This window comes from Zeugodacus cucurbitae, chromosome 5 (genome assembly GCF_028554725.1).
Source record: "Zeugodacus cucurbitae isolate PBARC_wt_2022May chromosome 5, idZeuCucr1.2, whole genome shotgun sequence".
NCBI lineage: Eukaryota > Metazoa > Arthropoda > Insecta > Diptera > Tephritidae > Zeugodacus > Zeugodacus cucurbitae.
This window is the reverse complement of record NC_071670.1, coordinates 54,208,337-54,221,761: the sequence shown is the minus strand read 5'-3', so window position 1 is coordinate 54,221,761 and position 13,425 is coordinate 54,208,337. Positions and strand designations below refer to the sequence as shown.

The following is a 13,425-nucleotide window of genomic DNA, read 5'->3' as shown; positions in this document are numbered from 1 at the left end:
TTTTTCTTGTAGAATTAGCTGTGCAGAGATGGATAACGTCGACTTTATGTTTTTAAATTATTTTATTAAAAAATATATATTTGTTTATTAATACGTTGAAATTTACAAAACAAGCATTTAAACTCCAGAATTAGCACGAATCCATTCGCGATGATATGCCACCTTAGCATAACCATCTGGATAAATACTACCACAACCATTCACTACAAAACCAGCTACACCCACCAGTTTACCCTTATATGTGGCTGGACCGCCAGAGTCGCCCCTGCAAGCCCCATTATTAACTTTATGAGCTAAACAGATCAAACTGTCCTCGCCCACTCCGATCAGTTCCTCGCACTCCTGCACGGTCAAAGCTTTTAAAGTGTTCCATTGCAGGATATTTGGACTTGGACCGTTCGTGGATAGACGTCCCCAACCAGAGATTATAACATCCTCTCCCGAGGGCACCTCTGCGTCGGCCAATTGAATGGGTTGTATATCTTTGGTAAAGACCAATGGTTGCTCCAATTCTAAGAGAGCCACATCGTTTAGGCTGTCACTATAAGCTTTGTTAACGATGATTTGTTTCAATTTCAATACTTGACCACCGATTGAACGTTGAATACTTCCCACACGAACTTGGAAAACTCTGGGTGGATAACTGTATAAAAAGTGGAAGTTTTACTAAGTGCCTTCTATGTGCAGTTTTCCAAATTGGGTTTTAGTAAACTTACGATTGAATGCTTTCTCCAACAACAACACAATGCGCTGCTGTCAAAATATACCGTTCACTAATGATCGAACCACCGCAGATGTGTGAACCATCTCTACTTTGTAGTGAGACTTGATGGGGGAATTGCCCAGTAGTGGCGGCGACACCACCGACAATTCGTCCATTGGGAGCTGCATTACTGCTGTTGATCAATGCCAAAGCCAGAAGCACAAAACTGAGCAAAAGACGTGGCACCATTTTTAAAACTTGTTAAAACTTCGGATGTAAAATAAAGACTGTAATAATTTTGGGTTCTGGAGAGATTTTATAGTTAGTGGTTTGTCAAAACAAACCACTCATGTAATATACTAAATTAATTTATTTGTTTTGATCTTACAGAAACTATTGGTTATGGCTCCTGGTTGTTGGATTAGATAATGGTTGTGAAATTTATGGTTTGTTTTTCTCAGATATAGTCAAATTTATAGTGATCGTTAGAGATATTTATTTATAGAAAGGAGAGATGCAAAGAAAGGGATAGAGGCTGAAGTATTTGTTTTGCGTCGCTAGAAGATGAAAATAGAGGTAGAGGCAAAACAAGTGTGTCTACTGGAACTGAGACCTTAGGAGAAGCTAAAACGTACGCGGATGTGATGATGAGCGAAGTCGAAATTAGGGATGGATATTGAGACAGACAGATCGTTACTATGTCCCTATAAGTAAGATGTTTAAAAGAAGAACTTGTAGGGCCGGTTAAAAATAGATTTTAAAATAAATATAATGTGTAAACAATTTCGTTCAATAATTTATTGTTCGTATTTTAGGTTTTTACACACACTAAAATTTTGGTAAACCAATGATAAGAAAGTTATTTTTGCTTCATTGTAAAAGGTTAGATTACAATGCTTTTTCAGATAGCTTTATCGGTTTCCTTTTTTTATGATACAATGCAATTCCCTGAGAACATTCATTTTCGAACAAAGTTCTTTAAAGCTTCATAAATTATAAATGTTTTTTTGGGATTAGACTGACGACGTAAATGTGTAATTACTGGCAATAATTTTCGTCTTATCATTATCAGCTAGTTAGAGGTCGCTTAGAACAGTGAACGGCAAACTATGTTGTTACATGGACTATTGTAGAAGTTAAAAAATTGAACATTTACCATTAAGTGATGAAGAGCTCAATAAATAATACAGAGCAGTCTGTTTCCAAAAGGATCAGAAAGTGTAAGCAAGAACCTATTTTCTGGAACTTCAATAAACATAGAAACGCCTCAAGGCATTGAATACTACATCGTTGTCATCTGAGGCTTTAGAGGGATCAGAAAGGTCTCAGATAATCCAGAAACCTCTTAGAGACCAGCTAGATATAGCTGAGTAACTGAGACTTTGTAAAGAAAGTATCTCGACGAAGTTGGTAACGAGCAAAATGACCCTCAATTGTCAGCCTCAACGGCACATCTAAGAAAGTAAACAACAAGTTGCGAAAGAAACATAAAAAGAGTTTGACAATCCCTGACTTATTGCAATTATTAGGAAAATACGGATAACATTAATCAAGTAGAACTAACTTTATACACTTTAGATAGAGCGATAAGGCCAATAATGAATTTTTATGACTCGTTACGCGACATTTGACAAGTACCTTTATTTCGCATAGTTGTTGTTGGAGCCGATTAGAAAAGTATAATGTTGAAATTCTAATCATCTAATCAGTCGAACTTGAATTTATTTGCCACCGAAAAATTACTACCGTCTACAAGAATTTGATAAAACTGTACTTATTGTTGTTGTACTAAGAAATTATTACTTGAATTAATAAATTAATTGAGTTCTTTACGATGTACAGAACTCAACATTGGACAGTTGTAGTTTCGTCGCAATGGCAGTTACACGCATCACCGCTTTAACTTTTATTTTGGCCGTCTTCTACGTTTGCGGCAGCACTAACGCCGCGCCGAATGGACGCATATTGGAGGGTAACGATGCCGCTGCCGGCGCATACCCATGGGTTGTTTCGGTACGTGTCGACAATTCACACGTTGCAGTAGGTAACATCATTGATGCCAGCCATATAATAACCTCCGGACATGTGGTCTCTGAATTGGGCAGCAGAGCGTGAGTGCAATGAATGGAAGATAGAGAGAGAGAGAGGATCGTTAGATCCTCTGAAATGCCTTGATAATTTTTTTTTCTGCTTTCTCCCTACAGCATTGCCGTTTCGCGTGTTTCGGTGCGTGTGGGCAGTATTAATCAATATGCCGGCGGTCAAATTGTCAATGTGGAATCGATCAATATTCATCCATCTTATGGCAACTTCCTGAATGATGTTGCTATCATCAGATTGCAGAAGCCATTAACGTTCAGTGCTAAAATCGCCGCCATTGCTTTGGCCACCGCCGAAGACAATGAGTCATTGGTTGAGGGCACCGAAGTTGCAGTTGCCGGTTGGGGTCTACAATTGTCGGGCGCCTCACCGTATAAATTACAGCAGGCAACCTTGAAAGTGTTGAGCTCGCACGAGTGTGAATATCAGGCTGGTTACGGTTATGATTCTGTCTTGTGCTTGGAACATGGCGTTAATCAGGGTATTGCGCGTGGTGATGATGGTGCTGGTGTTGTGGTTAATAAGAAGTTAGTAGGTGTGGCGAGTTTCTTCTTTGGCGCCGGTGGTACTAAATTCCCCGATGTAAGCAGCAGAGTGTCTTACTACAGCAACTGGATTGCCGAAACAATTGCGGCGTCGAATGATGCTTAGTGAAATATAGTGTATATGTTAAAAAATAAAAAATAGTGTACCTTGACACAAATGAACGAATAAAAAGATTTGATAAGAAAATAATATAAATGTTATCAGTGAGTGAGTTAGCATAAGAAAAATATACGAAGAGAACGTCGATATTTTTTAAATTAATTTTTATAATTAAACAGGTAGTTGGGAATTTTTAGGTATCATAGATCATTCTGAAATATTCAGTTCTCTCTTTGCGAGTATATGGTGACCATGGTATGAGGTTGAACTACAAAACACCGAGGAGTTCTTACAGAAATCGATATCAAAAGATAATGTTGTGAAATCCGATCCTGTGGCTTTGTACGACACGGACTAAAGTCCCTATCAGGGTGAGTCGAAAGAGCAAATAGCTCTATAATGCATATATTGTTATCTTGGTCTTTAAAAATATACCGTATAAGGTATCGCGGGCTTGTTGGCATAGACTATAAACTTAATGTACCCCCACATGAAATGTCTAACGGCATAAAATCGTACAACTGAGGCGGCCAATTGACTGGGTCATTTCGTGCGATAACATGTTCACCAAACTTGGTTTTCAATAAATCGATTGTGATATTCGCTGTGTGGCTTGTGGCGACGTCCTGTTGGAACCACATATTGTCCCAGTCCATATCATCCACTTCGGACCAAAAATATTCGGTTATCTTTGAGCGTTAGCGATTCCCATTCAAAGTAACGTGCCGGTTTTGATCTTCCCGGAAGAAGTACGGCCCAATGACTTCGCCAGCCCCTAAACCGCACCACCAGCCAGAAATTAACCTCATCACTTCGTAGGACGCTCTTAAAGTTGTGGCCATTGACTCCGAATTTCGGTAGTAAAGTTTAATAATTTCACCTCTTTGTTGGATCGTATATCTTTCCATCTTTCTTACTTAAGGAAATGTCAAAAGGGCGGGGAAAATATAACGCCCTTTTGGAATACCCTTTATATCCGAACTCGAATATTTGTATACTGCGAATAAATCTACTGAGTCTGTAACCGAATCATGCTTCCAAACGAATTATATAAATAAACAAGCCACATACAATGAAAATAAATGGATGGGCAAATATTTTTAACAGAGCTTCTATAACTCTATTGAATAGCCAATATCCATAACAATAAAGCGGTGGTTAGAACTGCATTGCGCAAGTGCAAAGTCTTGAGCTTTCTAGGTTGAGATAGAGACGAAGTCGATTCGGCAGCATTTCTTAAAGCATTTTGCGTAATGAAAAAATAAAACTTGGAATGTCGACATTACTTTCTCAGATTATTTATATATAATCAGAAAATATATATAAAATTATAAGTATGTATTGTTTATATGTGTAATCTATAGTAACATCTTCTCTCCCGTGAGTCAGTCGATTGTTTATTATTATTTTGTGAATATGCGGATTTTAATAGCAATTAACTTTATCGTCACCGCTTGTTGTTTGAATTTTGTATATACGAGGGAAGTTTAGCTTTGACTGCTTAAATATATATGAACTTTCGTGCGCAATTGGGGTTGCGCAACCAGTATAAAAGGTTGGATCCGATTATACCATATAAATGAAAGTAAAGTTAATGTACAGATAATATCAAATATGAGAGACAAAAATACGGCTACACTCGTGTTGAAAAGTATTCGTTTGTTTATTTTAAAGCCGTTTGAATTTGCACAGTGAAAATAATTCAGATCCGAGAGCATAACTGGTACGACATAAAGGACGGTATGATGGGGAATGTACATATAATAAAATCTGTTGGGTATAGATCCAATTAAAACTTAGGTAACCTGAAGAAATTATCAATATTTTGGGTTTTTAGATCTCTTTAAACAGAATTTCGAGTATATTGTCAATCTGGCAAATCTTTTCCCAGCATTACTAGTTACTGGTTTATCAGCATAGATCGTGAACTCTTCAGATCTTCTTAAAATGTATTTTAAGGAAATAATAATATATGACCTTAATGGAAAATTGACTGACCCATTTCTTTATATGATTCGGCCACCAAAAATTCCTTCAAATAACATGATGGTTTCGGTTCTACCCTGAAATTTGAAAAAGCCGATTTAGAGGTTAGTACTACATAGTGGAAAAAAATAAATTTAGTCCATGATCCAGTGGGACTTGAACTATGTATACATATCATTAGTTTTCCAGAAATCCAATATAACGGCGCCTGAGGAGCGATACTGCATGATGGTCATGACAAAAAACTTTTTATTATTATTAGCAGTTTATGATATCCACTGATATCAACTTGGCCGGTTGGCAGTAGCCGACAAAACCATCGTTCTTTTGGAAGCAAATTCAACTTTCGGGAAAGTTTTTCTAACAGAAAAAGTTTTCTTGTACAATTAGCTGTGTGGAGACGAACAACATCGACTGAATTACTTTATTTCAAAATATACATTTTTATTTCATTTAAATCCCAGAATTAGCACGAATCCATTCGCGATGATATGCCACCTTAGCATAACCATCTGGATAAATACTACCACAACCATTCACCACAAAACCGGCTACACCCACTAATTTACCCTTATATGTGGCTGGACCGCCAGAGTCGCCCCTGCAAGCCCCATTATTAACTTTATGAGCTAAACAGATCAAACTGTCCTCGCCCACTCCGATCAGTTCCTCGCACTCCTGCACGGTCAAAGCTTTTAAAGTGTTCCATTGTAGGATATTTGGGCTTGGACCGTTCGTGGATAGACGTCCCCAACCAGAGATTATAACATCCTCTCCCGAGGGCACCTCTGCGTCGGCCAATTGAATGGGTTGTATATCTTTGGTAAAGACCAATGGTTGCTCCAATTCTAAGAGAGCCACATCGTTTAGGCTGTCACTATAAGCTTTGTTAACAATGATTTGTTTCAATTTCAATACTTGACCACCGATTGAACGTTGAATACTTCCCACACGAACTTGGAAAACTCTGGGTGGATAACTGTATAAAAAGTGGAAGTTTTACTAAGTGCCTTCTATGTGAAGTTTTCCAAATTGGGTTTTAGTAAACTTACGATTGAATGCTTTCTCCAACAACAACACAATGCGCTGCTGTCAAAATATACCGTTCACTAATGATCGAACCACCGCAGATGTGTGAACCATCTCTACTTTGTAGTGAGACTTGATGGGGGAATTGCCCAGTAGTGGCGGCGACACCACCGACAATTCGTCCATTGGGAGCTGCATTACTGCTGTTGATCAATGCCAAAGCCAGAAGCACAAAACTGAGCAAAAGACGTGGCACCATTTTTAAAACTTGTTAAAACTTCGGATGTAAAATAAAGACTGTAATAATTTTGGGTTCTGGAGAGATTTTATAGTTAGTGGTTTGTCAAAACAAACCACTCATGTAATATACTAAATTAATTTATTTGTTTTGATCTTACAGAAACTATTGGTTATGACTCCTGGTTGTTGGATTAGATAATGGTTGTGAAATTTATGGTTTGTTTTTCTCAGATATAGTCAAATTTATAGTGATCGTTAGAGATATTTATTTATAGAAAGGAGAGATGCAAAGAAAGGGATAGAGGCTGAAGTATTTGTTTTGCGTCGCTAGAAGATGAAAATAGAGGTAAAGGCAAAACAAGTGTGTCTACTGGAACTGAGACCCTAGGAGAAGCTAAAACTTACGCGGATGTGATGATGAGCGAAGTCGAAATTAAGGATGGATATTGAGACAGACAGATCGTTACTATGTCCCTATAAGTAAGATGTTTAAAAGAAGAACCTGTAGAGCCGGTTAAAAATAGATTTTAAAATAAATATAATGTGTAAACAATTTCGTTCAATAATTTATTGTTCGTATTTTAGGTTTTTACACACACTAAAATTTTGGTAAACCAATGATAAGAAGTTATTTTTGCTTCATTGTAAAAGGTTAGATTACAATGCTTTTTCAGATAGCTTTATCGGTTTCCTTTTTTTATGATACAATGCAATTCCCTGAGAACATTCATTTTCGAACAAAGTTCTTTAAAGATTCATAAATTATAAATGTACTTTGGAATTTTTAAGGTATCATAGATCATTCTGAAATATTCAGTTCTTTGCGAGTATATGATGACTATGGTATGAGGTTGAACTACAAAACACCGAGGAGTTCTTACAGAAATCGATATCAAAAGATAATGTTGTGAAATCCGATCCTGTGGCTTTGTACGACACGGACTAAAGTCCCTATCAGGGTGAGTCGAAAGAGCAAATAGCTCTATAATGCATATATTGTTATCTTGGTATTTAAAAATATACCGTATAAGGTATCGCGGGCTTGTTGGCATAGACTATAAACTTAATGTACCCCCACATGAAATGTCTAACGGCATAAAATCGTACAACTGAGGCGGCCAATTGACTGGGCCATTTCGTGCGATAACATGTTCACCAAACTTGGTTTTCAATAAATCGATTGTGATATTCGCTGTGTGGCTTGTGGCGACGTCCTGTTGGAACTACATATTGTCCCAGTCCATATCATCCACTTCGGACCAAAAATATTCGGTTATCTTTGAGCGTTAGCGATTCCCATTCAAAGTAACGTGCCGGTTTTGATCTTCCCGGAAGAAGTACGGCCCAATGACTTCGCCAGCCCATAAACCGCACCACCAGCCAGAAATTAACCTCATCACTTCGTAGGACGCTCTTAAAGTTGTGGCCATTGACTCCGAATTTCGGTAGTAAAGTTTAATAATTTCACCTCTTTGTTGGAACGTATATCTTTCCATCTTTCTTACTTAAGGAAATGTCAAAAGGGCGGGGAAAATATAACGCCCTTTTGGAATACCCTTTATATCCGAACTGGAATATTTGTATACTGCGAATAAATCTACTGAGTCTGTAACCGAATCATACTTCCAAACGAATTATATAAATAAACAAGCCACATACAATGAAAATAAATGGATGGGCAAATATTTTTAACAGAGCTTCTATAACTCTATTGAATAGCCAATATCCACAACAATAAAGCGGTGGTTAGAACTGCATTGCGCAAGTGCAAAGTCTTGAGCTTTCTAGGTTGAGATAGAGACGAAGTCGATGCGGCAGCATTTCTTAAAGCATTTTGCGTAATGAAAAAATAAAACTTGGAATGTCGACATTACTTTCTCAGATTATTTATATATAATCAGAAAATATATATAAAATTATAAGTATGTATTGTTTATATGTGTAATCTATAGTAACATCTTCTCTCCCGTGAGTCAGTCGATTGTTTATTATTATTTTGTGAATATGCGGATTTTAATAGCAATTAACTTTATCGTCACCGCTTGTTGTTTGAATTTTGTATATACGAGGGAAGTTTAGCTTTGACAGCTTAAATATATATGAACTTTCGTGCGCAATTGGGGTTGCGCAACCAGTATAAAAGGTCGGATCCGATAATACCATATAAATGAAAGTAAAGTTAATGTACAGATAATATCAAATATGAGAGACAAAAATACGGCCACACTCGTGTTGAAAAGTATTCGTTTGTTTATTTTAAAGCCGTTTGAATTTGCACAGTGAAAATAATTCAGATCCGAGAGCATAACTGGTACGACGTAAAGGACGGTATGATGGGGAATGTACATATAATAAAATCTGTTGGGTATAGATCCAATTAAAACTTAGGTAACCTGAAGAAATTATCAATATTTTGGGTTTTTAGATCTCTTTAAACAGAATTTCGAGTATATTGTCAATCTGGCAAATCTTTTCCCAGCATTACTAGTTCCTGGTTTATCAGCATAGATCGTGAACTCTTCAGATCTTCTTAAAATGTATTCTAAGGAAATAATAATATATGACCTTAATGGAAAATTGACTGACCCATTTCTTTATATGATTCGGCCACAAAAAATTCCTTCCAATAACATGATGGTTTCGGTTCTACCCTGAAATTTGAAATAGCCGATTTAGAGATTAGTACTACATATTAGAAAAAAATAAATAGTCTATAATCCAGTGGGACTTGAACTACGTATACATATAATTAGTTTTCCAGAAATCCAATATAACGGCGCCTGAGGAGCGATACTGCATGATTAATAATTACACAGCCACACAAAAAAAGTTTTGTCTTACTATGTGTGCCTTATCCGAATCCCCGGTCCATTTGACCATAAGACCCTTAGGTTATGACGAAAAACTTTTTATTAATATTAGCAGTTTGTGATATCCACTGATATCAACTTGGCCGGTTGGTTTTTTTGGCAGTAGCCGACAAAAAAATCGTTCTTTTGGAAGCAAATTCAACTTTCGGGAAAGTTTTTCTAACAGAAAAAGTTTTCTTGTACAATTAGCTGTGTGGAGACGAACAACATCGACTGAATTACTTTATTTCAAAATATACATTTTTATTTCATTTAAATCCCAGAATTAGCACGAATCCATTCGCGATGATATGCCACCTTAGCATAACCATCTGGATAAATACTACCACAACCATTCACCACAAAACCGGCTACACCCACTAATTTACCCTTATATGTGGCTGGACCGCCAGAGTCGCCCCTGCAAGCCCCATTATTAACTTTATGAGCTAAACAGATCAAACTGTCCTCGCCCACTCCGATCAGTTCCTCGCACTCCTGCACGGTCAAAGCTTTTAAAGTGTTCCATTGTAGGATATTTGGGCTTGGACCGTTCGTGGATAGACGTCCCCAACCAGAGATTATAACATCCTCTCCCGAGGGCACCTCTGCGTCGGCCAATTGAATGGGTTGTATATCTTTGGTAAAGACCAATGGTTGCTCCAATTCTAAGAGAGCCACATCGTTTAGGCTGTCACTATAAGCTTTGTTAACAATGATTTGTTTCAATTTCAATACTTGACCACCGATTGAACGTTGAATACTTCCCACACGAACTTGGAAAACTCTGGGTGGATAACTGTATAAAAAGTGGAAGTTTTACTAAGTGCCTTCTATGTGAAGTTTTCCAAATTGGGTTTTAGTAAACTTACGATTGAATGCTTTCTCCAACAACAACACAATGCGCTGCTGTCAAAATATACCGTTCACTAATGATCGAACCACCGCAGATGTGTGAACCATCTCTACTTTGTAGTGAGACTTGATGGGGGAATTGCCCAGTAGTGGCGGCGACACCACCGACAATTCGTCCATTGGGAGCTGCATTACTGCTGTTGATCAATGCCAAAGCCAGAAGCACAAAACTGAGCAAAAGACGTGGCACCATTTTTAAAACTTGTTAAAACTTCGGATGTAAAATAAAGACTGTAATAATTTTGGGTTCTGGAGAGATTTTATAGTTAGTGGTTTGTCAAAACAAACCACTCATGTAATATACTAAATTAATTTATTTGTTTTGATCTTACAGAAACTATTGGTTATGACTCCTGGTTGTTGGATTAGATAATGGTTGTGAAATTTATGGTTTGTTTTTCTCAGATATAGTCAAATTTATAGTGATCGTTAGAGATATTTATTTATAGAAAGGAGAGATGCAAAGAAAGGGATAGAGGCTGAAGTATTTGTTTTGCGTCGCTAGAAGATGAAAATAGAGGTAAAGGCAAAACAAGTGTGTCTACTGGAACTGAGACCCTAGGAGAAGCTAAAACTTACGCGGATGTGATGATGAGCGAAGTCGAAATTAAGGATGGATATTGAGACAGACAGATCGTTACTATGTCCCTATAAGTAAGATGTTTAAAAGAAGAACCTGTAGAGCCGGTTAAAAATAGATTTTAAAATAAATATAATGTGTAAACAATTTCGTTCAATAATTTATTGTTCGTATTTTAGGTTTTTACACACACTAAAATTTTGGTAAACCAATGATAAGAAGTTATTTTTGCTTCATTGTAAAAGGTTAGATTACAATGCTTTTTCAGATAGCTTTATCGGTTTCCTTTTTTTATGATACAATGCAATTCCCTGAGAACATTCATTTTCGAACAAAGTTCTTTAAAGATTCATAAATTATAAATGTACTTTGGAATTTTTAAGGTATCATAGATCATTCTGAAATATTCAGTTCTTTGCGAGTATATGATGACTATGGTATGAGGTTGAACTACAAAACACCGAGGAGTTCTTACAGAAATCGATATCAAAAGATAATGTTGTGAAATCCGATCCTGTGGCTTTGTACGACACGGACTAAAGTCCCTATCAGGGTGAGTCGAAAGAGCAAATAGCTCTATAATGCATATATTGTTATCTTGGTATTTAAAAATATACCGTATAAGGTATCGCGGGCTTGTTGGCATAGACTATAAACTTAATGTACCCCCACATGAAATGTCTAACGGCATAAAATCGTACAACTGAGGCGGCCAATTGACTGGGCCATTTCGTGCGATAACATGTTCACCAAACTTGGTTTTCAATAAATCGATTGTGATATTCGCTGTGTGGCTTGTGGCGACGTCCTGTTGGAACTACATATTGTCCCAGTCCATATCATCCACTTCGGACCAAAAATATTCGGTTATCTTTGAGCGTTAGCGATTCCCATTCAAAGTAACGTGCCGGTTTTGATCTTCCCGGAAGAAGTACGGCCCAATGACTTCGCCAGCCCATAAACCGCACCACCAGCCAGAAATTAACCTCATCACTTCGTAGGACGCTCTTAAAGTTGTGGCCATTGACTCCGAATTTCGGTAGTAAAGTTTAATAATTTCACCTCTTTGTTGGATCGTATATCTTTCCATCTTTCTTACTTAAGGAAATGTCAAAAGGGCGGGGAAAATATAACGCCCTTTTGGAATACCCTTTATATCCGAACTGGAATATTTGTATACTGCGAATAAATCTACTGAGTCTGTAACCGAATCATACTTCCAAACGAATTATATAAATAAACAAGCCACATACAATGAAAATAAATGGATGGGCAAATATTTTTAACAGAGCTTCTATAACTCTATTGAATAGCCAATATCCACAACAATAAAGCGGTGGTTAGAACTGCATTGCGCAAGTGCAAAGTCTTGAGCTTTCTAGGTTGAGATAGAGACGAAGTCGATGCGGCAGCATTTCTTAAAGCATTTTGCGTAATGAAAAAATAAAACTTGGAATGTCGACATTACTTTCTCAGATTATTTATATATAATCAGAAAATATATATAAAATTATAAGTATGTATTGTTTATATGTGTAATCTATAGTAACATCTTCTCTCCCGTGAGTCAGTCGATTGTTTATTATTATTTTGTGAATATGCGGATTTTAATAGCAATTAACTTTATCGTCACCGCTTGTTGTTTGAATTTTGTATATACGAGGGAAGTTTAGCTTTGACAGCTTAAATATATATGAACTTTCGTGCGCAATTGGGGTTGCGCAACCAGTATAAAAGGTCGGATCCGATAATACCATATAAATGAAAGTAAAGTTAATGTACAGATAATATCAAATATGAGAGACAAAAATACGGCTACACTCGTGTTGAAAAGTATTCGTTTGTTTATTTTAAAGCCGTTTGAATTTGCACAGTGAAAATAATTCAGATCCGAGAGCATAACTGGTACGACGTAAAGGACGGTATGATGGGGAATGTACATATAATAAAATCTGTTGGGTATAGATCCAATTAAAACTTAGGTAACCTGAAGAAATTATCAATATTTTGGGTTTTTAGATCTCTTTAAACAGAATTTCGAGTATATTGTCAATCTGGCAAATCTTTTCCCAGCATTACTAGTTCTTGGTTTATCAGCATAGATCGTGAACTCTTCAGATCTTCTTAAAATGTATTCTAAGGAAATAATAATATATGACCCTAATGGAAAATTGACTGACCCATTTCTTTATATGATTCGGCCACCAAAAATTCCTTCAAATAACATGATGGTTTCGGTTCTACCCTGAAATTTGAAATAGCCGATTTAGAGATTAGTACTACATATTAGAAAAAAATAAATAGTCTATGATCCAGTGGGACTTGAACTATGTATACATATCATTAGTTTTCCAGAAATCCAATATAACGGCGCCTGA

General features: G+C 36.8%; 5 protein-coding genes across 8 annotated transcripts in view; 1 reads left to right on the top strand and 4 right to left on the bottom strand.

The window, feature by feature from the left end:
* The window catches only part of Cpm_1 (carboxypeptidase M), a 67,524-nt gene that overhangs the window by 14,624 nt on the left and 39,475 nt on the right, over nt 1-13,425 (bottom strand). The window lies entirely within an intron of this gene.
* On the bottom strand, nt 44-1,008 carry LOC128922347 (serine protease SP24D-like). Its single transcript, XM_054232527.1, has 2 exons — nt 717-1,008; nt 44-643 (listed from the first exon to the last, which is right to left on the bottom strand). Exons 1-2 carry the CDS (start codon nt 950-952, stop codon nt 118-120), a joined length of 762 nt encoding a protein of 253 aa, XP_054088502.1. The 5' UTR covers nt 953-1,008; the 3' UTR covers nt 44-117.
* Nucleotides 2,544-3,538, top strand: LOC105208985 (trypsin alpha). The gene is made up of 2 exons (XM_054232526.1): nt 2,544-2,814; nt 2,908-3,538. The coding sequence occupies exons 1-2, from the start codon at nt 2,579-2,581 to the stop codon at nt 3,452-3,454; spliced, it is 783 nt and encodes a 260-aa protein (XP_054088501.1). The 5' UTR covers nt 2,544-2,578; the 3' UTR covers nt 3,455-3,538.
* LOC128922349 (serine protease SP24D-like) lies at nt 5,854-6,779 on the bottom strand. Its single transcript, XM_054232529.1, has 2 exons — nt 6,487-6,779; nt 5,854-6,413 (listed from the first exon to the last, which is right to left on the bottom strand). The coding sequence occupies exons 1-2, from the start codon at nt 6,720-6,722 to the stop codon at nt 5,888-5,890; spliced, it is 762 nt and encodes a 253-aa protein (XP_054088504.1). The 5' UTR covers nt 6,723-6,779; the 3' UTR covers nt 5,854-5,887.
* LOC128922350 (serine protease SP24D-like) lies at nt 9,792-10,717 on the bottom strand. The gene is made up of 2 exons (XM_054232530.1): nt 10,425-10,717; nt 9,792-10,351 (listed from the first exon to the last, which is right to left on the bottom strand). The coding sequence occupies exons 1-2, from the start codon at nt 10,658-10,660 to the stop codon at nt 9,826-9,828; spliced, it is 762 nt and encodes a 253-aa protein (XP_054088505.1). The 5' UTR covers nt 10,661-10,717; the 3' UTR covers nt 9,792-9,825.